This window comes from Equus przewalskii, chromosome 12, assembly GCF_037783145.1.
Source record: "Equus przewalskii isolate Varuska chromosome 12, EquPr2, whole genome shotgun sequence".
Lineage (NCBI taxonomy): Eukaryota > Metazoa > Chordata > Mammalia > Perissodactyla > Equidae > Equus > Equus przewalskii.
In genome coordinates, this window is record NC_091842.1 from 11049175 (window position 1) to 11072751 (window position 23577).

The window sequence follows — 23577 nt, forward strand, 5'->3', positions numbered from 1 at the left end:
TTGAATACTGGTCATTTTTTATTCCTGTGCATGTTCTTTTTTAAAATTATTTTTTATAATCTTTTCTTTTTTCTTTTATTTATTTATTTATTGCTGAGGAAGTTTTGCCCTAACATCTGCTGCCAATCTTCCTCTTTTTGTATGTGAGCCACCACAACAGCATGGCCACTGAGAGACAAGTGGTATAGGTCTGTGCCCAGGAACCGAAGCTGGGCTGCCAAAGCAGAGCGTACCGAACTTAACCCCTAGGCCACTGGGGCTGGCCCTCCTGCACATCTCCTTGAACTTTGTTTTGGAATGCAGTTAAGGTCCTTGGAAACAGTTTGATCCTTTCAAGTTTTGCTTTTATGATTTGTTAGGTAGGTACAGAGTAATGCTCAGTCTACCGCTGATTATTTCCCATTACTGAGGCAACGCCTTCCTCAGGACTCTACCCAATGCCCTAAGAATTATGAGTTTTTTCTGGCTGGTGGGAACAGACACTACTCCTGGCCCTCTGTTAGTGCTAGATTCTATTTCTTCTAATCCTTTTGGATGTTTTTTTTCTTTGGCTTTGGGTAGTTCCCTCATAAGTATGTACTAATGAGTACTGTGCTGAATACTCAAGGGAGAACCTCTATAGATCTCTGGCGATCTCTGTGCACAGCTCTCTCCTCTCTGGTACTGTCTTTTCAACTTTAGCTGCTTTGGTCTCCTCAAACCCTTAGCTCTATCTGCACAATTCAGGGAGTCCATCGGGATCTTCCTCAGTTCCCTGCCTTTCTGGGCCACTGCCCAGAAACACAACAGTGAGCTGAGATGATTGTAGGGTTCACCTTGTGTCTCAACTCTCAGTGATCACTGCCCTTTGTTGTCCAACATGTAGTAACTTGAAGACCACTGTTTCATGTGTTTTGTCTGATTTTTGTTGTTTTTGTTTTAGGTGGGAGGGCAAATCTGGCATCCCTGTTGTTCCATCATTGTCAGAAGTGGGAGTCCCATTCCAGAGATTTTGATACAGATTATATTTTTATTTTAATTCAGTTTAAAATATTTTCTGGTGTCCATTGAAACTTGCTCTTTGACCCATGGATTATTTAGAATTGTGTTGTTTAATTATCAAGTGTTTGGAGATTTTCCTTTATGTTTCTGTTATTGATTTCTAGTTTAATTCTGTTATGGTCAGAGAACATACTTTATGTCAATCTTTTTAAACTTATTAAGGCTTGTTTTATGAGCCAGAATATAGTCACTGTTGAACATCTTCACACTTCAATTTCCTATTTCAGCATACCCCTTCTCATGTCACACCTCGCACTTCAAATGTCCCACTTCCTGCTTTCCACCTCATGCTTCCCATATCACAAATGTAATAACCTTATAATAGTATAAATGTATTTATCCTCCCTACAACCCAGCTTTTGGTGGTGATTATTATATCTTTTACTTCTATATTTGTTATAAACCCCACCTCACAATGTCTCTACTATTTTTATTTGAAACAATCAGTTCTTAGAGTAAATCATGAAAAAACAAAGTCTTTTATATTTACTCAGTTACCATGATGGTCTTCATTCCTTCCTATAGTTCCAGATTTCCATCTGGTCTTAGCTCATTTTGGTCTAAAAGGCAAATTTTAACATTTCTTGTAGTGCAGTTTTACCAGTGATGAATTCTCCTAGATTTCATTTATCAGGAAGTGTCTTGATTTCACCATCATTTTTGAAGGATATTTTTGCAGAAGATAGAATTTTGGGATGACAGGGGTTTTTTTCCAGCATTTAAAAGAAACTGTTTGTCTTCTAGCATGCCTTGTTTCTGATGAGAAGCTGCAGTTATTCTTTTATTAGTTTTGTAGTTTGTTCAGGTTCATGAATCTTTACATTATTTTTCACATTTGGGAAAGTCAGACATTATTTTAAAAATATTTCTTTATGCCCCAATCTCACTTTTCCTTATGGGTCTAGTTATACATATGGTAGACTATTTTATATTGCCTCATAGGTCTTTATGAGGTAATTTGCACTGATCTGTCATCAGGTTCACTGACTTTATTTTGCTGTATCTAATCTGTTGTTAAGCCTATCCAGGGAATTTTTTCAATTATTTCATTTTTTAGTTTTAGCACTTCTGTTACTCTGTTAGAACTTCTATTTCTCTACAGATTCCTTATCAACTCACTCACTGAGACCATGTTTTCCTTTAATCCTTTGGACATATTTATAATAGTTCCTTTAAAATCTTGGTTGGCTAAGTCTAAGATTTTGACCATCTTGGGTTCATTTATATATACTGCTTTTTTCTTGACTATGGATCACACTTTTTTGTTCCTTTGTATGTCTAAATGATTTTTTATTGAATACTGTACATTGTGAACAACACTCTGGATTCTGATATCCTTCCACAAGGCATATGGATTCTTTTTTTTTTTTTAAGATTTTATTTTTTCCTTTTTCTCCCCAAAGCCCCAGGGTACATAGATATGCATTTCAGTTGTGGGTCCTTCTAGTTGTGGCATGTGGGACGCTGCCTCAGCATGGCTTGATGAGCGGTGCCATGTCCGCACCCAGGATTTGAACCAGCAAAACCCTGGGCTGCTGAAGCAGAGCACACGAACTTAACTACTTGGCCACGGGGCCAGCCCCATGGATTCTTGTTTTAACAGGCAGTGTAATTACTGGCTGATGACCTTACACTTATTTAGGCTTCGCTTTCTGTTTTGTTTTTAGAGATCAGCGGAGAGCTTAAAGTGTTTCCCAAGCCCCTCTAACCTGGTAAGATTCAACCGCCAAACTCTTTTCCTGTGGATCTTGTTATGCTTTGATTTTAGGCTTTATTAGGGCAGATCTAGAGTAGGTCTTACTCTAGAATATGATCCTTACCCCAAGTTGTAACCTTTCTGCCGTTTCAGCTAGATGCTAAGGATGTTAAAGATGTGTTTACAAGAATTCCCCTAGCAACACTCTCATTCGAGGGCTGCTCTAACTCTAGTATCTCTATCCTAATCTTAACTCCATATAGTACCTGCTTTCTGGTAAGCCTCAGGTGGTCTTACTCTGCATATATAGCCCAGCTATGTTAGTCAGAGTTCTCCAGAAAAAGAGGTCCAATAGGATATATTTATCATTATCATTTTTAGGAATGGTGCACACAATTCTGGAGGCTGAGAAGTCCCAAGATCTGTAGTCAGCAAGGTGAAGACCCAGGAGAGCTGATGGTATAGTTCCAGTCCAAGGCCAAAGGCCAGAGAAGCAGAGAGCCAATCGTAAGTTCCAGTCCAAGTCCAAGTCTGAAGGCAGGAGAAGAATGCTGTCCCAGCTCAAAGACAGTCAGGCAGAGAGAGAGAGAGACTTACTCAGGCTTTCTGTTCTAGTCAGGTCTTCAACAGATTGGTTGAGGCCACCCACAGTGGAAAGGGCAATCTTCTTTATTCAGTCTACCAATTCAAACATTAATCTCATCCAGAAACACTCTCATAGATACACCCAAATATAATGTTTAACCAAATATCTGGGCACCCCAGGGCCCAGTCAAGTTGAGACATAAAATTAACCATCACCCCAGCCTTCAGCCATGGCTTTGTGGGGGATTCACACATAGACTTCTGGAACCCCCCCCTTTGCATGGTGCCTTCCTTTCCCTTGCACTGCCCCATGGTTTCCAGCCATTTCAACTGTCTTGAAGTCTGATCTCTGCCTCCTCAGCCCAGTTGGATCTCCTTACTCTGCTCAGACTCTCACTTTGTGCATAACAGTTGGGAAACTGTGCCCAAGTAGAGGAGCTAGGTGATTTGGGGGCTCACCTCATGAGTTTCCTTTCTCTTAGGATCGGTCTTGTGCTTCCTTTTGTCCTCTGTCTGAAAGTAGTTACCACAGAAATTTTGTCCATTTTTATAGTTGTTTATGGTGAGAGGAATAACCTGGTACCACTTAATCATTGCTGGAAAAGTGGTTAATTTACAGCTCCTTTTATAGGGGAGTATACAATTGGGTCATCTTTTTGTTATTGATTCTTAGGGGTTCCTTATAAATCCTAGTTACTAATCCTCTTTTGGTTATACGAGTTCATTTTTCTTAGTCTTGGCTTATCTTTTTAGCTGCCCATGTTGTCTTTTCCCATACAGAAGTACTAAATTTTAATGTAATCACATTTATTTATATTTTACTAAACGATTTGTGCTTTTTGTGTGTCCATTTCCTCAACCTCTGAACACTGAGCCATGAACAGGCTCAGGGCTCAGACTTCTCTATCTACATTAATACCCAAGTAATCTAATCTTGTTTCTTCTGTACACTGATGGCTTTTATACCTAGCTCCTCCTCTGAATGCCAGCCATATACAATAGTTTAAAGGACCCCTGCTGAGCTAGATACTATCTTTCTTCTCGTATTACCCAAGTTTCCTGAATGGGAAGTCTGCAGTCACTGCCTCCATTTCCTCGTTGTCCACTCACTGTTCAGCCCACTGCAGCTTGGCTTTTGTCCTACTATTCCACTGACTGATACTGTTGAGATTTTTTCTTAAGCAACACAGCCCACTCCCTTTTCTTTTCAAATCAAGTCTTAGGTGAAATCACAATATATTAAACAGATAGAAGCAGCAGTGCCTTGGCAATAGCTTGGGGAGGATAAGAAATGCTCGCTTTTCTCATCTCTCCAAGTTGCTCCAGAGGCACCTTTACTGAGCCCTGCTTATCTTTCCAACCTCTCTATTCCTGCAAACATCCTAATCTCCAGCCATACTGAACTATTTGGAGACTCTTGTATCCTTTCCATCTCTGTGCTTCTGCACAATGCTCCTTCATCTGCCTTGAACTTGCTTTAGCCAGTTCTCTTGGCTGAAGTAGCACCTCCCAGCCCACCTTCCTCTTTATCATTCCTTCTTTTTTTGTATCTCTATTATCACACTTAACCACACTGAATTGTAACCTTCTATTTACACATCTGTCTTCCCTACTAAAGTGAGGATTTCTATAGATCAGAGACCCTGTCTTTTCTCCTTTAATCTCTTTAATGTATTATCAACAATGGAATGAATAAATCAATGAATGAATGACAGAGGAAGCTGAGCTAGGCCAAAGTCAGAATTGGGAGACCACCAAGTTTTTAAAAACAGTTTATTAAGATGTAATTCACATACCATACAATTCAGAGGGTTGTACAACCACCACCATAATCTAATTTTTTTTTTAAAGATTTTTATTTTTTTCCTTTTTCTCCCCAAAGCCCCCCAGTACATAGTTGTATATTCTTCGTTGTGGGTCCTTCTAGTTGTGGCATATGGGACGCTGCCTCAGCATGGTTCGATGAGCAGTGCCATGTCCGCGCCCAGGATTCGAACCAACGAAACACTGGGCCGCCTGCAGCGGAGCACGCGAACTTAACCACTCGGCCACGGGGCCAGCCCCGACCATAATCTAATTTTTAAAAATTTTTGTACCCCACAAAAGAAAACTCTACCATTTAACAGTCACTCTCCATTCTCCTACCCCCAACACATTCCCCAGCCGTAGACAACCACTAATCTACTTTCTCAGACGACCAAACTGAACATAGGTAAATTGACCACAAATCCTCAACATCTACCCGATTCTGGACAATAATATGAAATTTGGCAGATAGTTGCCCCACTTTACCAACTTGCACTGCAGAAATTTAAACTTATACTGCAGTTTCAGGTATGATCTACTTTTTATTAGACTGATCGGGAGTTTATTAAAACTAGATCCACATTTAACAAAGATGGTTTGGGTTGGTCTTGCTTACTCATTGTTGCTTTTGAAGTAAACCCCCTTTAGCTGGTTATAGTTTTGGCAGAAAAGAGGGTAACTGAAAAGACTCACAACCTCTGGTAGCAATTGTGAAAAGTGCCTGATAACTAGAAAATACCGTGGATTAAGCATTACAGGAGTGTTTATTTTTGGAGCTTTTATTTTTAACGCGATTCTTCCACAGGCTCACCTGTGGACGGGTTCTGTGCGGGTGAACACGCGGGAAACCTCCAGAATCAGAACTCGGTGTTCCAGGAGGCAGCATTTTTCGAATCGGGTCGGGCGTAGCTCGCGGCCAGGCTGCGGCGTTTCCCCTCGCGGCCTCGCATCCAAGTCGCGTGCGCAGTGACGCAGCCGGCGCGCGGTGACGCGGCGCGCGGCGCGGTGCACGCTGGGATATTTAAGTCTTCTCCGCGGCGCGGAGCCGCGATGTCTCCGGCGGCTGCGGCGACTGGAGGAGGCGACCGGCGGCGGCCGATAGCGAGTGTCAGGGAGGCCCAGGGCCGGGGCTGGGGCTCCGGCGGGCCGGCTGGGGCGGCGCTCCTCGGGCTGTCGCTGCTTGGCCTCGTGCTGTACCTGGTGCCGGCGGCGGCCGCGCTGGCCTGGCTGGCTGTGGGGGCTACCGCGGCCTGGTGGGGGCTGAGCCGCGAGCCCCGAGGTTCGCGCGCTTTCTCCTCGCTCGTTCGGAACGCGCGGCGCCAGCGAACGCTGCTCGTCTCGCCTCCGGCCAAGTCGGCAGTAAACGGAAATCTCCTAGAGCCGCGGACGCTGCTCGAAGGACCCGACCCCGCTGAACTGCTCCTTATGGGCAGTTACCTGGGCAAGCCCGGCCCCCCGCAGCCTGCCCCCGCTCCGGAGGCCAGGGACCTGCGAGAGAGGCCTGGCCGCCGCCCACCCGTCCGCTCCCCGCCGCCCGCTCCCTCGGCGCATCGCGTTCGCCACATTCACCCCTCTCTCCCCACTCCTCTTCTCCGATCCCCTAGGAGGCCTTCCCACCGGTAAGATACGCTGACCCTTCCCCAGACCCTCCTTTCTGTCGACTGGCTTTGAACTGAGCACTTGACCTTTGAATCCGATTTTCTTTTTCATTTAAGTCCAAAGTGGCTTGTTTCGTTTTGTGCTCTTTAAACACCTTGGTGGGTGTCACCCATCTCCTGCCCCCCTTTAACCTTTGGAATGAGATGTAATGGCAAAGCTGTTGCCTTCTTTGCGGTTCATAAAACTGTCTACATTTCAGTACAGTAGAGATTTAGCAGTATACTGGTAAACCGCTAAAATACCCCTACTTCGGGTGAAAATATCTTTATCTTTCCAGTGTATTCACATAGTATGTTTTGTTAATATTTTTTTTCTTTGGACCAATAAGAGAAATTCTATCCGCCGAACTCAAAGAGGTGTTCCCGAGAAACACCTCTTTGATTGGTAAAACTTGATTGATAAAGATGTTCAAATTAAAGAGACATTTTCATTTAGTCCAGATAGCTGAGTGATACAAGAGAACACAAAAATTTGGTGAAAATACTAGATTCTTGAAAAATACATTTAGTTGAGAAGATGAACATTTAGGCGTTAAAAATGTTTGACTTTGGGTGTGTATTACTGATGACTTGGCATGAAAGATTGAAGGATTTGAAAAGCTCCCCACTGCGTGTCCTAAAGCACACTTTTCTTCCATTGTAGTTTTACGTGTGTGGGCAAGGTTTTCAATTTCCCTCTCAAATTGTTGAAGTCCATTGTAGAGACAGCTGTTAAGCAGCTGCCGCTTTATGCCCTTAGATGGAATGGGGGAAAGTTGCCATAAAAAGACTGGTTCTGTGTTGCTTAGAAATAAGTTTAAACTCTCTGGAAAATAATCTCAACCCACATGGTTCTTTCGTTAGTCATTTAAATTTTCTGATGTTCTTTTAATCTTCTTTGGTTCCATAACGTGTCTCGTTCTCCACAGGGATTGTGGGACTTTATCAAATCGGTTTGTAATAACACCTCGAAGACGATATCCAATCCAGCAGCCCCAATATTCCTTTCTGGGGGTGCTTCCCACCGTGTGCTGGAATGGTTGTCACAAGAAGGCTGTGCTCTCTCCTCGGAATTCCAGGATGGTGTGCAGCCCAGTGACGGTGAGGATAGCTCCTCCCGACCGCAAACTGACTCGTTCTCCAAGGTGAGTATAATTGTTGGGAGAATTGACTCCTCTTTTGTCTGCTTTATTCTTCTGTGGTGGTTCCTCTGACAAAACAACTTATAAAGCAAAAAAAAGGAAGTAGCTGCTTATCAAATGAGAAATCCCAAATTCTAGTTGAACTATCTTTTATTTTTTTGCTTTTTGCCTTCAACTGTAGCTTTAATTACTCAGGGCAATTTCTCTGAGTGTATAAATTATACTTTTGCTTGTTGATTAGCTTCTGATTTCCAGTGACTGAAGTCTATGCTATATGGCATGATAATTAAAATATCTTAATGCGAGAATCTTGTCTTTCATTGCAGACCAGAGCAGATGATCAGCTCAACACTGTCCTCACCATCAAGTAATGCCCCAGACCCATGTGCAAAGGAGACTGTACTGAGTGCCCTCAAAGAGAAGAAGAAAAGGACAGTGGAAGAGGAGGAGGACCAAATATTCACTGACAGCCAGGAAAATAAAAGAAGGTAACAGGCCCAGCAGAGTACTACACCAGCTTCCCGCATGGACTGCTGGGGTTTATTGAGCTAGAGATCACTCCCAGAGGGACGCAGGGGCCAGCTGCAGGTGATGAGCTTTAGTAGGGTCCCTTCTTTGGCTTTCATGGAAGAGCTTGGTAATAGGGCTTTAATGCTGTTTATTTCCTAATGTACAGGTTAGATGAATTTTATAATTTATCTTTTCCATAAGTACTAGAGATAAGCCAAGAAGTCTTAGCCACTTTAGTCTCATACTTTTGATGGAAATGTGTCAAGTTTTATTTTTGAGGGAGAATGCTGAAAGTCTTCCCCCACAATCTTGTGTTGTTCAATTATTTGGGTAATCACCAGTTTAAATGACATAATTGTGCTGAAGGGAACGCTTGGCAAAGAAAAGTAAAGATTAGAGCATGGTGGATTTGTCAGTAATGAGAGTAAAACCAATTTCATTATTTGGTTTTCTTTAACTTAATGAAAATGGAGTAAACAATCTGTTTCCTAAGTTTGGAAAGAGAGGAGGTTAAAGTCACTAATTAAGCTGCAGAATTGCTTGTGGCTTTCCAAGAAGTCAGCTAAGGATTCCGCTCATCTTTTAATTCAACACATTGAGCAGCCACTACATGCCAGAGCCTATTATAGGTAACTGGATAGAGCAGTGGACAAGACAGAGTCCTCACAGGACTTGTTGAGGGAAAGAGACAAAAAAAAAAAAAAAAGATAAAATAAACAAGGTCATTATAGATTATAGGTGTATGGAGATAAAAAAAAAAACCAGGGTGATATAACCAAGGAATGAGAAGGGGGCTTCTTTGTGTAAGGTGGTCAAGGAAGCCTCTCTGAGGAGACAGTGGATCCGACAGGTTCAAAGTTGACCATCTTTGATACTGTAGGTGACCAAATTAAGTAGGGAAATATTGATCAGTGCAAGTGCATTTATGTAACATAGAAAGATCAGGTGGTGATGACTAGGTTATGATTTACAAGTGAGCCATTTGAGCTAATGTCAGCTAGCTAAGCAGGAGTTGTGGGGAGAAGAATAACTATTCCTGTGTTGTTAGGTTCTCGTGTTCTCCAGGATGCTAATTTTTCTTGATCCTAGTCAGCCTATAACTGAGGATTCTGTAATATCTTTCCCGTTATTGGAATAAGCAGTGATTATGTGCACCATGCGTAGATGCTTCTATGTGGTATGTAAAGTTTTTCCCTGACAGATTTGCCTTATTGACCTCCAGAGCACTATGGAATGTGTGGGTTGGTGCCTAAAGTGTTTCATTTTTAATTGTGGATGGTAGGTTAAATTTGTGATTGTAATACTTTGGTGAGAAGTTAGCAAATAATTGTTAACCTGAATAGTTCAAAAAGTCTTGAAGTATTTTCATACTTTCCTTATTGCCAGGACAATCTTAGAATAAATTTACCTTTCAGAATCTTTGGGATTTGAAGCAACGTTTTCCTTGTCTAGCATGAAACCTATGCTTTACAGAAATAGTGAAAGGTCCCAGGAATGTGACACTATACTTTAGAAAAAAAGTCATTCAATTGAGAGTTTTTTGATTTGTCACAGGCGCCATGATAGCAGTGGGAGTGGACATTCAGCGTTTGAGCCCCTGGTGGCCAATGGAGGCCCTGCTTCCTTTGTGCCTAAGTAAGTAAGAGTCCATCTGGATGGGAGAGACTGTTTGGGAAAAGGTTATCAGAGTTATTGACCTGGAGATTTTCCTTTGGTTTTTGTGTTGCTTTATTAGTTCAGGGTCAAAGCTTGGAAATGAGAGAGGAACATTTTCAGTAATTTGCCACAATAGTTATCTTCTAATTCCTTTTAATATTTTTTCATTAATATGGATAAAATATACTAAGGCTAAGAGGATTTGTAAATTTATTTAATATATGAGTATAGAAACAGAAAGATCACAAGGTTTGTGCAATGGATAAAATGCAACAATATGAAATTTAAGATAAATGTTAAGTTTCTACGTTCGAGAAAGAATCGAATGGAAGGGAAAGTGGCTCAGAAATATGTTTGAAAGGACTTGGGGTAACTTACATGCTTAATTTGAGTCAGCAGTATGATATGGCTGCCAAAAAAGCTAATGTGCTCCTAGTCTGTGCCTAGAAGAACAAAGACTAGAATGAGGCAGGTAAGTGGTAGTCCTGCTTTCCTTAGTTGCCTCAGATTGTCCGTGGGATGTTGCCTTTGGCTCAGTGTACTACACTTGGAGAGAGGAAATACACAAACTGAAATTCATTCTCAGTGAAGTAACTAAGATGTTAAGGGGGGTGATGGTGGCTGAGGGAGTTTTGAAGGTGTAGAAGTACTAGCCCAGAGGAGAAAAATCTCAAGGGAATAAGGAAACAAAAGAGGGAAGGATAATGGTCTCCAAAAACTGAAGGACTGTCACATGAAAGAAGGAAGACAACTTACTTGGTTCAGCTCCATGGGCAAAAGTTGGAGGAAATACATTTTCGTTCACCGTAAGAATAAAGTGGTCCGTGGTGGACATCCATCACTCTAGGAGACAGTGAGTTGTCTGCATTGTAACAGAGCGTGGATGACTATTCCACAGGAAAGATATGGGGAAGTTCTGTTTTAGGTGGTGTGTTTTGACATGTATACACCTGTGAAACCTTTACCGCAGATAATGAACATAACTATCACCTCCAAAAGTTTCCCCATGCCCCCTAGTGATACCTCCTTCCAGTCCTTCCACCATGCCCAGGCATCCTCTGATCTGCTTTCTGTCACTATAGATTACTGTGCATTTTCTAGAATATTATGTAAGTGGAATCATACTTCTAATTTTTAAAATATTTGGCTTTCCCTTTCTGACTTTGGTCAGATATATTTAGCCAAATTGTTAACAATAAAATTCAGAGCAGTATGCCTTTTTATTAAGTTTATTTAAGAAACTTAAATGTAACCGTGAATGAAGCCTTAAAAGAATGTTGCCTTCAATAGCACATCTAACTATGTTTTTCCCTTTTTTAGGCCTGGGTCTCTGAAGAGAGGTCTCAATTCCCAGAGCTCAGATGACCACTCGAATAAGAGATCCCGCACCTCCTCTGTGAGCTCCTTGACAAGCACGTACACGGGTGGCATCCCTAGTTCCAGCCGCAATGCCATTACCAGTTCTTACAGCTCGACTCGAGGTTTCTCTCAGGTTCGTTCACCCTGTGGGCTGGGAGAAATGGGTTCCCAGCGTTCATTCATTGATTAGCCAGTGTTTACTAACCACCTTCCATCTGTCAGATGTTGGGATTACCTCTAAGCTAACAGAAGATACAAACCGTTGAATGATAACTGTAGACAAATGGGCAGAATAGAAAGCCCAGAGAGTAAATCCCTGCATCTGTGGAAACCTGATGCAAGACAGAGCCATGATTGCAGATAAATGGACACAAGATGAATAATTCAATAAATGATATTAATTTGAAAAGGTAGATCGAGTCCGGATTGCATTGAGTCATAAAAGAAATTCATCCTATAGGCATTGAGAATTTAGTGAAAGTTTTCTAGACGAGAAGTGGTTGTAATTTTTTTTTGGAAAGAGAATTTGGTATAACATAGGGAACCGAGCACCCTTTGCTACCAGACGGACTTGGGTTCAAATCATTTCTCCAACACTTAGTAGCTATAGGGCCTTGAGCAGTAAATCACTTAAACTCTCTTTTTCTCATCTCTAAAGGATTGTTGTAAAGATTGGAAGTAATGTTTGAAAAGTACCCATTACAGTGCTTGTCAGTAAGTGGGTACCCAATATATAGTAGCTAGGAAAAAATAAAGCATGTGTGGAGGAAGATTTTCAAGGGGAGAAAAATTTTGAGATAAGTTAATCAATCCAGAAGGCTCTTACAGTAATATAAATGAAATATGAAGGCCCAAGACAGAGCAGTTGTGGGAATACAAAGAAGAGGATGATAGTAACCTTTACCCTGAGCACTTATTCTATGCTAGGCATTATGCTGTGCACTTTACATACATTTATTCATTTAATCATCACAACAGGCCTATTAAGTACATACTCGTTATCCTTATTTTCTAAATCTTTTTATTTTGTCGAATTTCAGATGTACGCAAAAGGAAAGAAAATATCATGATGAACGTCCATTTAGCTTCATAGTTAACAGTATTTTGTCAGTCCTGTTCCATCAGCGTTACTCCCCCCACTCTCCCGTCCTGCCCCCCATTTGTTTTTGCTCTTCTGTTTTAAAGTAAATTGCAAATGTCATTTCACCTATAGGTACCTCAGTGTATTTTTAAACTTTTTTGTGTGTCTGAGAGGAAGATTTGCCCTGGGCTGACATCTGTGCCGTCTTCATCTTCTTTGTACATGGGATGCCTCCACAGCATGGCTGATGAGCAGAGCAGGTCCACACGCAGGATCCAAACCTGCGAACCTGGGCCGCCGAGGCGGAGGCCTTGCAGCTTTAACCACTCAGCCATGGGGCCAGTGCCTTAAATGTTTTTTTTTTAACATTAATAACCACAATATCATTATTCCTCTTAAACAATTAATAATGATTCTTTCTATTAGTTAATATCACCCCATGTTCAAATTGCCCTTATTACCCCAAACTATCTTATTAGTTACTTTGTTTGAATCAGGGACCAAAACTCAATTCAGTCCATTGGTTCACTTGTCTTTCAGGCTCTTTTAATCTGTGGTACTACTACATCTCTTTTTTTCATACTTTGGAAAAAACTGGATCATTTTGTTATGTAGAATTCCCCACATTCTGGATCTAGTTTGCGTCATTATGTTGTCATTTTAGCATACACTCTATCCCCTGCTTTCTCTGTAAATGGGTAGTTGGACCCTGAGGCTTGGTTACATTCAAGTTCAGCTATTTTGGCAGAATGTTGTGTAGGTGGGGCTGTGTACTTCCTGTTGCATCACCTCAGGAGCACATGATGTCTGGTCACTTCCCTTTGGGGATGTTAATATTGATCACAGCATTCAGGTGATGTCCGTCTGATCCTTTCATTTTAATTTTCCTGTGAGCTTTTCATCTGATGATTTTAGCAGCCATTTATCATCTTTGCCTAGGTCCATTGTTTGCAAAATGGTGATATTTTAAATCTATCGTTCCCTCTGCATTTTTAACTGAAATTCTGTATAGAAGAACATGCCCTACCTGTAGGAATGACGGGATAATAAGAAGGCATTGATGCTGTAGCTACCTCCATAGTTGGCCAATGAAGGTTTTGCTGCTGTTATTGATTATCTTTATGAATTTATGAACTTTTGTAAAGTTCATGATCCTTAATACATGATCCGTAATACATTGTAGTTGTTCTTTTTGATGTGCAAACTTTTCTAACTTTGGCCAGTGGGAGCCCTTTCAAATTGGCTCCTGTATCCTTTTGACCTCAGTAGTCTTAGATAGCTTCATTGCTTTTTGCCCCTCGCCCCCAAAATCGTTCTTGTACATTTCCGACCCAGACTCATGTTGGCTATTTCTTCAGATAGCCTTGGTTTCTTTCAGTTCGAGATGATATTTAGAGACTACCAGCTGGATTCTAGGAGAGTTAAGATATACATATCCTCTAGAAAGAGGACTCTAAATCATTAATTCTTATTGATATTTCAAATTCAGATTTAGGATTACAGAATTTTTTACATAATTTCTTTGATTTTATATTTTTATGTACTCTTATACAAAAAAATGTTGGTTCATATTATTTGCTTGATCCTAGTACACACAATTTCAAAATAACAATGTAGTGTCATTATTAAAAGTAAGACTTAAGAAATCAGCTTAAGAAGTATTTGTAGTTCATTTTGTTATTAGTGTATATCCCTCTACAGATACTGAGAATGTACAATCAGAGTATGTTTTTTAAAGTAACATGAATTAATTTGTTCTCAGTTGGTTACATGACCGCCTTGATATACAATGAAGTTCATTTGTTCAGTAGGTTTCAACATTTTAGGGGTTTCTATGTTTTTCTTTTTGATATAGTTTGTTTTCAGTTATGTAAAATACTTAAATTGTTCCAAAGAACATGTAATAAAACAAGATAGACTCGAAGTCCAATTTCTTCTCTTTTCACTCCACATTGTTCCTGTCTTCTCCATTTTTATTTTTATTATCCTTCCATTGTTTGTCTGTTTTTTTAAACTGTGCAAATCAGTGTCCATCTCTAAACCCCCACCTTCTAATATCTCAGGTTGTAATACATACAAGTTTGAGCCTTGCTCTTTTCACTTACTATATACTAGAGGTCACTCTGTAGGCAGTATATATAGAAATTCATTCTTTTTCATTTTTTTTTTTCCAACCATGTGGTTACTCTTGTCCTCTATTAGTAAACAGCGGGTTGTTTCAATCTTCAGCTCTTACAGATAGTGCTACAGATAATACTTTGGTTCATATATCATTTCACACTGTGGCCATTGTACTTCTGGGATAGATTCCTAGAAGATAGATTCCCAGGTCAAAGATTAATTGCATGTGTAATTTTGCTAGATATTGTTAAATTCCCCTCTTTAGAGTGTGTACCACTTAGTGTTCCCACCAGCATGGTTTGAGAGTGACTGCTTCTCTACAGTCTCAACCAACAAATTAGGTTGTCATACCATTGGGTTTTTATCGATTTGACAGGTGAGGAATCGTATTTATTTTGTGTCTCTTGAGTGAGTTTGAACAGCATTTTATATGTTAGAAAAACATTCCAAATGAACTACAGATTTAAATGTAAAATAGAAACTGTACAAGTGTTTGTGAAAACAGGCTTCTCATGCATTGCTGGTGGGACTGTCAGGTGGTACAGTTCTCTAGAGGGCAGAGTGGGAGTACTTACCAATGTTAGAGATGCACATGCCCTTTAATCCAGCAGATTTACTTTTAGGAATTAATCCTACACATGTACTCAAAGACATATACAAGGATGTTGATTGTAGCATTATTTTAATAGCAGAAGCTTGGAAACAATGTAAATGTACCTTTTCAGGAGGCTGGTTGAGTAACTAACTTACAGTATTTCCAGTATTTACAGTAAGTTGAAATACCACGTAACTATTGAAAAAATAAGGCAGCTTAATGGGCATTGATGTGAATGATCTCAAAAATACATTGTTATAAAAACAAGGTGCAGAACCACGTGTATAATGTTCTCTGTTATTTGTGCTGCTGGTTTCTTTAATCTTTTAATGTGCATGGAATACTTCTGACAGGATATATTGGAAGCTGGTAGTAACTATTGAGATAGGAGGGAAACTTAATTTTTACTGTATGCTCTACTTGTTGGAATTTGTAACATGTGCTACAAGTATTACCTTTCCTGGTTTCAAAATTTTTTAAGTATAGATAACTGTTAAGTAAACAGTAAAATTCCCCTGTCCTGACTATCCCAGTCTCCATCTCATAGGTACCTATTGTTAATATTCCTACTGTGTGCATGAACATAATATAGAGAGTTTTTGGAGTGTTTTACACAAATGGGATCATGGCATATGTGCTTTTTTGCCATTATTTTAATCATTATATATTGCATAACATTACATGTCGTGTAACCTGTCTTACTTTTTTTAATGGCTTTTTTTTTTATTACATTATAAGTGCGGGAAAGCAAATATCATAAGTGTATAGCTCCGTGTAACTACCACCCAGGTCAAGTAATAAATCATTTTCAACACCCTAACACCCTTCTCATATCCACTTCCACTCACTACTCCTTCCCTCCTGAATATTAGCACCATGTTTAGTTTTCCCTGTTTTTGAACTTTATATAACGTTGGGCTTCTTTCACTCAACATTTTACTTGTGAGATTCATCCATGTTGTTGCATGTAGCAGCAGGTCTTTCATTTTCAATGCTGTCTACTGTTCTGTTATATGAATATACCACAATTAATTTATCCTACCATTGGCCAATTGGCTTTCCAGTTTGGAGCTATTATGCATAAGGCTGCTATGGACATTCTTGTATAAGTCTTTTGCTGCACATATATAATGTATGTGTATGTTCAGTTTTAGCAGATGCTATTGAACTTTTTTTTAAAGTGCTGTTTCCGTAGATACTCCTGCCAGTGCAGTATGAGATTTTGTTCCTGTGGTTACATGTCCTCACTAACATTTAGTGTTGCTAGTCTCTTTAATTACCCATTCCAGGGGGTGTGAATTAGTATTTCATTGTGGTTTTAATTTGCATTTCCCTGATTAATAGTGAAATAAAAATATGAACTGTTCATTGACCATTTGTACATCCTTTTTTACAAAGTGCCCATTCCTGTTTCTTGGCTGTTTTCTATTAGATTGTTTGTCTTTTTCTTACTGATTTGTGTAAGTTCTTTATATATTCTAGAATCAAGCTCTCTGGGAATTATGTGTGTTGCAACAAATAAGTGTCCTACTCTCTGGCTCACCATTTCACGCACTTTCAATCTTTTCACTTACAGTTAGTGTATTTGTGTACTGTTTAGGAAATTTTTGCCTGCCTAAGGTCATGATGATATTCTTTTATGCTACCTTCTAGAAGCTTTATTCTTTTTCCTTTCACATTTGGATCTATAATACATCTGAAATTGATTTTTGTATATGGTGTGAGGTAGGGATCAAAATCTGTGTTTTTCCATAAAAATATCTGTTTGACTTAGCAACGTTTATTGAAAGGACCGTCCTTTCCCTATTGCTTCACAGCACTGCCTTCGTCATAATTTAAGTGTCCATAGCTATGTGGATCCATTTCTAGATTCTGTTCTGTCCCATTGGTCTGTTTTTCTACTCTTGTGCCTGTGTTTTTTCCACCCTATGCCACACAGTCTTTAAGTTTTGATATCTAGTAGAATTAAGTCATCCAACTTTCTCATTTCTGTCATTCCTCTTCAGAATTGTCTTGGATCTTAGCCCTTTGTATTTCTGTATAATTTTAGAATGAACTTGTCAATTTCCACCAAAAAAAAAAAAACTTGCTAAGATATTGATTAGGATTGCCTTTAATCTGCCATTATTTTGGAGAGAACTGACATTTTTACAGTATTGAATCTTCCAATCCATGAACATGGTATATCCTTCATTTATTTACGTCATCTTTAATTTCTCTGTAAAGTGGTTTTTACATATCTTTAACAAGTTTATTCATAGGTATATGTTTTTGCTGCTATTATAGATAATACATTACAAATTTGACTATTGCTGATGTATAGAAATACAGCTAATTTTTGTATTCAGAAAATTTGCTAAATTCTGAATATTCATCTGTATATTCTTTAGGATTTTTGTGTGTACATCATGTTGTCTACAATAATGACAGGTTTTTTTCCTTTCTTTCCAATCCTTATATTGTTTGTTTATGCCTTGTGGCACTTGGACAAGACCTCCAGTACAATAAAGTAGGCCTCTGTCCTTGAGTAGAAATGATAGGAAACATCCTTGTCTTATTTTTCCTAATCTGAGAGGGAGCATTTTCCATGTTTTGTGTTACATATGACATTTGATGTTGGTTTTTGTAGCTAGCCTTTATTGGATTAAGCAAGTTCCTTTTCTAAAGTTGTATTGCCAAAAGAACCAATTTTAGAAGCCACTCTATTATGTGTTTTTCTATTTCTTTAATTTCTGCCCCTATAGATATTGTTTTCTTTTTCTCTTCACATTTGATTTTCTGGGATTTCTTTCTGATTTTAAGATTTTATTTTTCCTTTTTCTCCCCAAAGCCCCCTGGTACATAGTTGTGTATTTTTAGTTGTGGGTCCTTCTAGTTGTGGCATGTGGGACACCACCTCAGCATGGCCTGATGAGTGGTGCCATGTCTGCACCCAGGATTTGAACCTGGGCTGCTGAAACGGAGCATGTGAACTTAACCACTCAGCCACAGGGCCGGCCCCTCTTTCTGATTTTTTAATTTGGATTGTTAGATTACAGTTGTTTGTTCAGCCTTTTCTCCTTTCTGACATATGCATTTAGGTTATGCATTTCCTGTAAACTCAATTTTAGCTGTATCCCACAAGTTTTGAAATAGAAGTATTTTTCATTTTTATTCAGTTGAAAATATTTTCTGATTTCCTTGTGATTTCTTTGACCTCATCAGTTACTTAGGAGACCATTGCTTAATTTCTAAACGGTTGGGAACTTTCTAGTTATCTTTTCGTTACTTGTTTTTCAGCTTAATTCCACTAGGTCACAAGATGTACTCAAATCAATCCTTAAAATCTTTGGAGATGTGCTTTATGGCCCAGCACATGTTTAGCTTTGGTAAATGTTCCAAGTTCACTTGAAAAGAAATTTTATTATGAAGTCCTCAGCTGTGGTTTATCTTCCTTGGCATTTGTTGTGTGGCTTGATGTCTTTTGATGATTTTGAAAAACTCTCAGTTGTTCTCTTCAGATACTGTTCTGCCCTATTTTCTCACCTGTCTCTAGTATTCCAGGACACATTAGGCCTTTTCATTGTGTCCCATGTGTGTCTCTTCTTGTGTTTTCCATTATTTTGTCTCCCTAACTTCAGTTCTTCTGTTACCTAATTTACTAATTTCCTTCAGCTTTGTGGAACCTGCCATTTAACCCATCTATTGCATTCTTAATTTCAGTCATTGTATTCTTTTTTTAGTTAGCATTTGTCTGCCAAGATTCTCCATGTTGTTGTTTAATTCTTATAATAAACAATTACTCTAAAGTCTTGTTCAATAACTGCAGTGTTTGAATCTTCTGTGGTCTGTTTCCCATTTCTGGTTTTTCTTCTCTTGGTTATTGATTAAATTTATCGTTATCTTTTTATATGCTTGATTTTGTTGTTTTGTTTCTCATTTTCTGTCGGATATTGAAAAACACATGTAACAATGACTTGAAGCTCTGAATGATGGTATCTTCCTCCAGGGAAGGTGCTTTTGCCTCTGGGCAGCTAGGATGGGGCAGATTGCCTCTGTCCAGTCGAACCGACGTGATTCTGAGTCGGTTGTCAGTTGTTGTCAGGGCTAGTTTATTTCTGATTTGCCCTGTATTCTAGTGTGTAGCGTTTGGGATCCCAACCAAAAGCCTGAGGTGTTTATTAGGGCCTCTCTACTTTGGAAAGCCCTGAATTCCAGTTTTTGTCTTTCTAGCCTTGTGAGACTGCCAAAAAGTTTTCTCAGCCTCTCAGCTGCAGCTTTTACTTTTGGAATTGGCAATCACCATGAGGGAAAAAGTCAACCGGAATGTGGGGCTTACCTCTTGGCTGCTCTTCTCTGTCTTGTCTCCACAAGGCCTCATTGCCTTGGTAGCTCTTCCATACCACCATACCTTCAAACAGATGTATTTCGTGTTTCTTCAGCGTTTTCTGCTTGTCCGCAGCAGGAGGGTTGGTCTAAAACAACATAATCAGCCATTGCCTGAAACATGATCAGATTTTGTTTTAAGCACCATTCCTTCCAGGGGAGCCTGTGATCTACTGCAAGAAATACACACACTGACACTAATGCTGGTGGGCAGTCTATTGTGAGTACTTACCGGTCCCCTATTGATGTGTGTTATTTAAGTATATGCTAAATTCTCACAAGTAAGTCTTAGGAAGGGGAGATTAACGTAATATGAAAATTCGTTATGTTGAAGCTTCTCTTTGAAAGAAATGTGCGCTGAAGTAGTGAATATCCCCAGTAGTCAATATAGATGACAGCTCTTATATTTGGTGCAAGTGGTAGTATGGATAGGTGCAAGTGGTAGTATAGATATTTGACTTAATTGTATTTTTCCGGAGGAACACTAGCAAAGACCCAAACTACAGCTGCTCAAACCAAAAGTTCTAGCTTTGATATTATAAAATCATTACAAATGTTAGACTGGTACCAATTCTAGGAAGTGAACCCTCCTCTGACCTCCTTGTGCATGGCATTGATATCTCCATGTGTCTTATAAGACTTGTCATTTTCCAAAGTAGGAATATTTACCATGGCCTTTAAAACTTTAAACCTCTAGCTTGCGTTTCTGACCTTGTCCTTTATTATTCCTTTGTATATACCCTATATTTAAGCCAAACCAGAAAACTGATTATCTTCTAAGAGCACTTAATAACTTTTCTGCTTCCTTCTCTTTGCTTGTTCTCTTCTCCATCTGGAATGATGTGTCCATCCCACTACAGATCTGGAAAGTTTGTCTTTCTTCAAGTGTTTTTTGCCAAATCATGAAGAGCCATCTCAGATGTCACCTTCGTCCTTTATTGATTCTTCTAAACAAAGTCTGCGTAATCTGTTTCTTCTTGGGCTCCTTTTTAGAGACCTCTTTTATCTTTTGGCTATTATAGTCAATTTGTATACCATTCTATCTCTTTCCAGATTGTAAATTTCTTGATGTTGGGAATGGTCTTGCTTATCTATGCATTCTTTGTAAAGTATAAAGGTGTAGTGCCTGTGTGAAGTAGAAACTCGACAAAAACTGAATTACAATCCAGAACTAAATGGGCTGCTAGACACATGGACTGTTTCTTTTTATGACTTGCCTTGTAGTCTTTGCCCACTTTTCACTTGATATGTTTACTGTATGTATATGTAATTGCAAGACTCCCATTTTTACATGTTAAGGATATTAACTCATCACTTTAATTGAAAACATTTGCCTTTTAATTTTATTTGTGGTTTTGTTTTTGTTTTGGGGTTTGTCTTCTGCCCATGTAGATTTTATTTCTCTTTTATGGAAACATTAGTATGGTTGAAAATTCAAATGGTACAAAGGGTATACAATAAAGTCTCCTTCCCGCGTGGCACTATTTTTATATGGAAAGGTTCTTAGTTTTTATGTAACAGTCTGTCTGTTTTCTTTTGCTTTTGGAATAGAAAGTCGTTTTCCTACCCCAAGTTATTTAACAACTTCTATTTTTTTTGTATAGTTCTTTGTTTGTTACACTTGTTACATGTAAATCTTTAGTATACCTGGATTGTATGTATGTACAGTTCTGTGAAGTAGAGATAAAACATTTTTCCCCCTAATTGTTGAAGCAGGTTGTCCTCAACCCTGGCTAAACATTGGAACCCCTTGGCACTTGGTTAAAAATGGAAAGTGTGAGGCCCAAGCATTTGTTGTTTTTCAAATGCCTGTTCTTCACCTAAGAATAACATAAAAAACTGTTACTAATTTCAGCATTTTTCTCAAGGTCATTCTGAGCCTTTGGTTTTCTGATATGGAACTGTTCTACTGTCTTATCACTTGTCTTTGATTTTAAATCCCTCTTTTCCTCTTTTGAACTTTATTAAGTATTGTTGTCTCCCTGTGCTTAAGTGAGTAAGAAATCAGTAGAGGCTTGTCTGGGAAAAATGTCTACAGTGATAGTTTAGTATTTTTGTAATTAGGTTAAAGACTTATTGAAACTCTTTGCAAAATGCTTGCTGTTTCTCATTTACTTTGCTGCTGGGCCCCTTTGAAGGAGGCAGAGATGAAAACAGACACTCTGCTATCAAGGGACTCAGCCTAATAGAAGAGACAGATGTATGGACAGTTACACTGTAACAATAAATACCATAGATGTTGCAAAAGTCATAAATGTCATGATAGCATATTTTTAAAAATGAATAAGGTAAAACTGGAAATTTAATGAAAACAAGACTAAATTAGATTTACTGGCTTATCTTCACTGGAACAGTTTCTTAATTTATTTTTATTATTTCCACAGGCAGTATAGAGTAAATGTGCCTGCATCGTAGCTCTAAACCATTATGAATGTAATATTCCACTTTTTAGTATATGCAAAAAGTACGTTCATTCCTTCTACATTTATTTGTTAGCATTCCATTACTGTTTCAGACTTTTTTTCCCATAGCTAATACTGGCAACTGACTTCTTTTTCCGGAGCATTTCTTCACAAAGAAATATTTTTTAGTCACTTAAAAGGAGACTTTATATGCAGTGATGACCAGAACCATAAAATTATATTGCCCGAGCGAGCTCCAGGTTTGCTTTCACTTCATCCCCTTGCCCGCTCCTACCTGCCAGGGCCGAACTGGCCCGCCCCCTCAGAACGGCACGGCAGGCCTGGGAGCCCAACCAATTAGCAGTCATCAAGTGAGACCAAAGACACCCCAGACTGTCCCCCACCTTCCGCACGGGGGAGCTCCCTGAGCCTTTCCCCCCTCCCCTCTCCAAGGTTAAAAGCCCGGAGCCGACGCCCCACAGGCCCGGGGTCCGGGCCCAACCTTGGGGCGGGCGGTGTGTGCAGAAAGTTCTAGTCAGGGTTAACTTCTGGCTTCGCGCCCTCCCCCCTACCCCCGCTGTCCTCCTGCAATTCCAGGCCATCCTGCATGACCCCAACTGTTCCACAGTCCTGGGCAGGGCAGGAAGCTGGCATGGCCGCCGGCTGGGCAGGCGCCACTTGGCCGGGCCAGTTGCTCTCTGGAACTCACGCGGCACCTTCGTGCTGAGTCGGGTTCCCGGGTCTCCCGCCCGGTCACCCTAAGTGGCTTTCCCCCACTCTGTCCGTTGTGCTCTCCCCGGGAGTCTCCCTGTCTCCACCTGCCCTGTCAGCTTTTCACCTCCTTGGTAAAAAAAAATATATATATATTATATTGAAGGTGGAATGCTAAACTATCAAAACTAGAGTCAGTCATGTTACTTTTATTTGACTTTTTAGCTGTGGAAGGGAAGTGGTCCCAGTTCATCACCCTTCTCAAGCCCAGCCTCATCCCGATCCCAGACTCCAGAGAGGCCAGCAAAGAAAATAAGGTAATCAGTTATTATTTACTGTGTGGATTAATGAGAGGTCAGGAAAGGAGGGAAATTTACTTGGCTCTTTGCCTTTCTGCAACTCTGATTTGGAGAACCAAAGAAATTTATTTCCAGAAGGATGGTGAAGTAGCAACGTGAGTGGCTCTCATCTCTTCTAGTTCTTATGTACTGGCTGTACAGGCCTCTGGCTCTTTTCCTCATACTGCAGTGTGAGTGATGGGGGTGTAAGAGTAGAGGCCACACAGAATAGACTGAACAGAGTGAATAATGTCAGCGGGCAGTAGACTTCATGTTTTTGCGTCTAGCCGACCCTTTAGGTACATACAGTCAACTAGAATGCCACTCTAAGGGACCAGATCTGTGACTAGAACTCTCAGGAACTTGGCAGGTTGTAAGTAAGGTTTTGAAGATGATTGTTTTGTGCTTGTTTTACGACAGAGGTTTTACCGTGGCTTCCATGAACTGCCTCCCTTTACTTCTGTAGGTTTTCTTTTGACTTTTAATTTTTTGTCCTGGCATACTGAGATTGTAAATCATGGTTGTACTAGAC

General features: G+C 39.8%; 1 protein-coding gene and 1 long non-coding RNA gene across 7 annotated transcripts in view; one reads left to right on the forward strand and one right to left on the reverse strand.

The window, feature by feature from the left end:
- The window catches only part of POM121C (POM121 transmembrane nucleoporin C), a 67344-nt gene that overhangs the window by 34463 nt on the left and 9304 nt on the right, over window positions 1–23577 (forward strand). For 2 of the 6 annotated variants that reach the window (XM_070567728.1, XM_070567727.1), the window contains 7 exons: window positions 2709–2753; window positions 3119–3244; window positions 7695–7910; window positions 8234–8395; window positions 9972–10052; window positions 11394–11565; window positions 22933–23024. In XM_070567728.1, the coding sequence (XP_070423829.1) occupies window positions 7846–7910; window positions 8234–8395; window positions 9972–10052; window positions 11394–11565; window positions 22933–23024 (572 nt within the window). In that variant the 5' untranslated portion in view covers window positions 2709–2753; window positions 3119–3244; window positions 7695–7845. Of the gene's footprint in view, window positions 1–2708; window positions 2754–3118; window positions 3245–6110; window positions 6748–7694; window positions 7911–8233; window positions 8396–9971; window positions 10053–11393; window positions 11566–22932; window positions 23025–23577 lie in introns of those variants that run through there. The other 4 variants (XM_070567729.1, XM_008542402.2, XM_070567731.1 and 1 more) reach the window with 4 other exon arrangements.
- LOC139074855 (uncharacterized) lies at window positions 5079–6091 on the reverse strand. Its single transcript, XR_011524713.1, has 2 exons — window positions 5940–6091; window positions 5079–5338 (listed from the first exon to the last, which is right to left on the reverse strand). It is a non-coding gene; the product is annotated as an uncharacterized lncRNA (long non-coding RNA).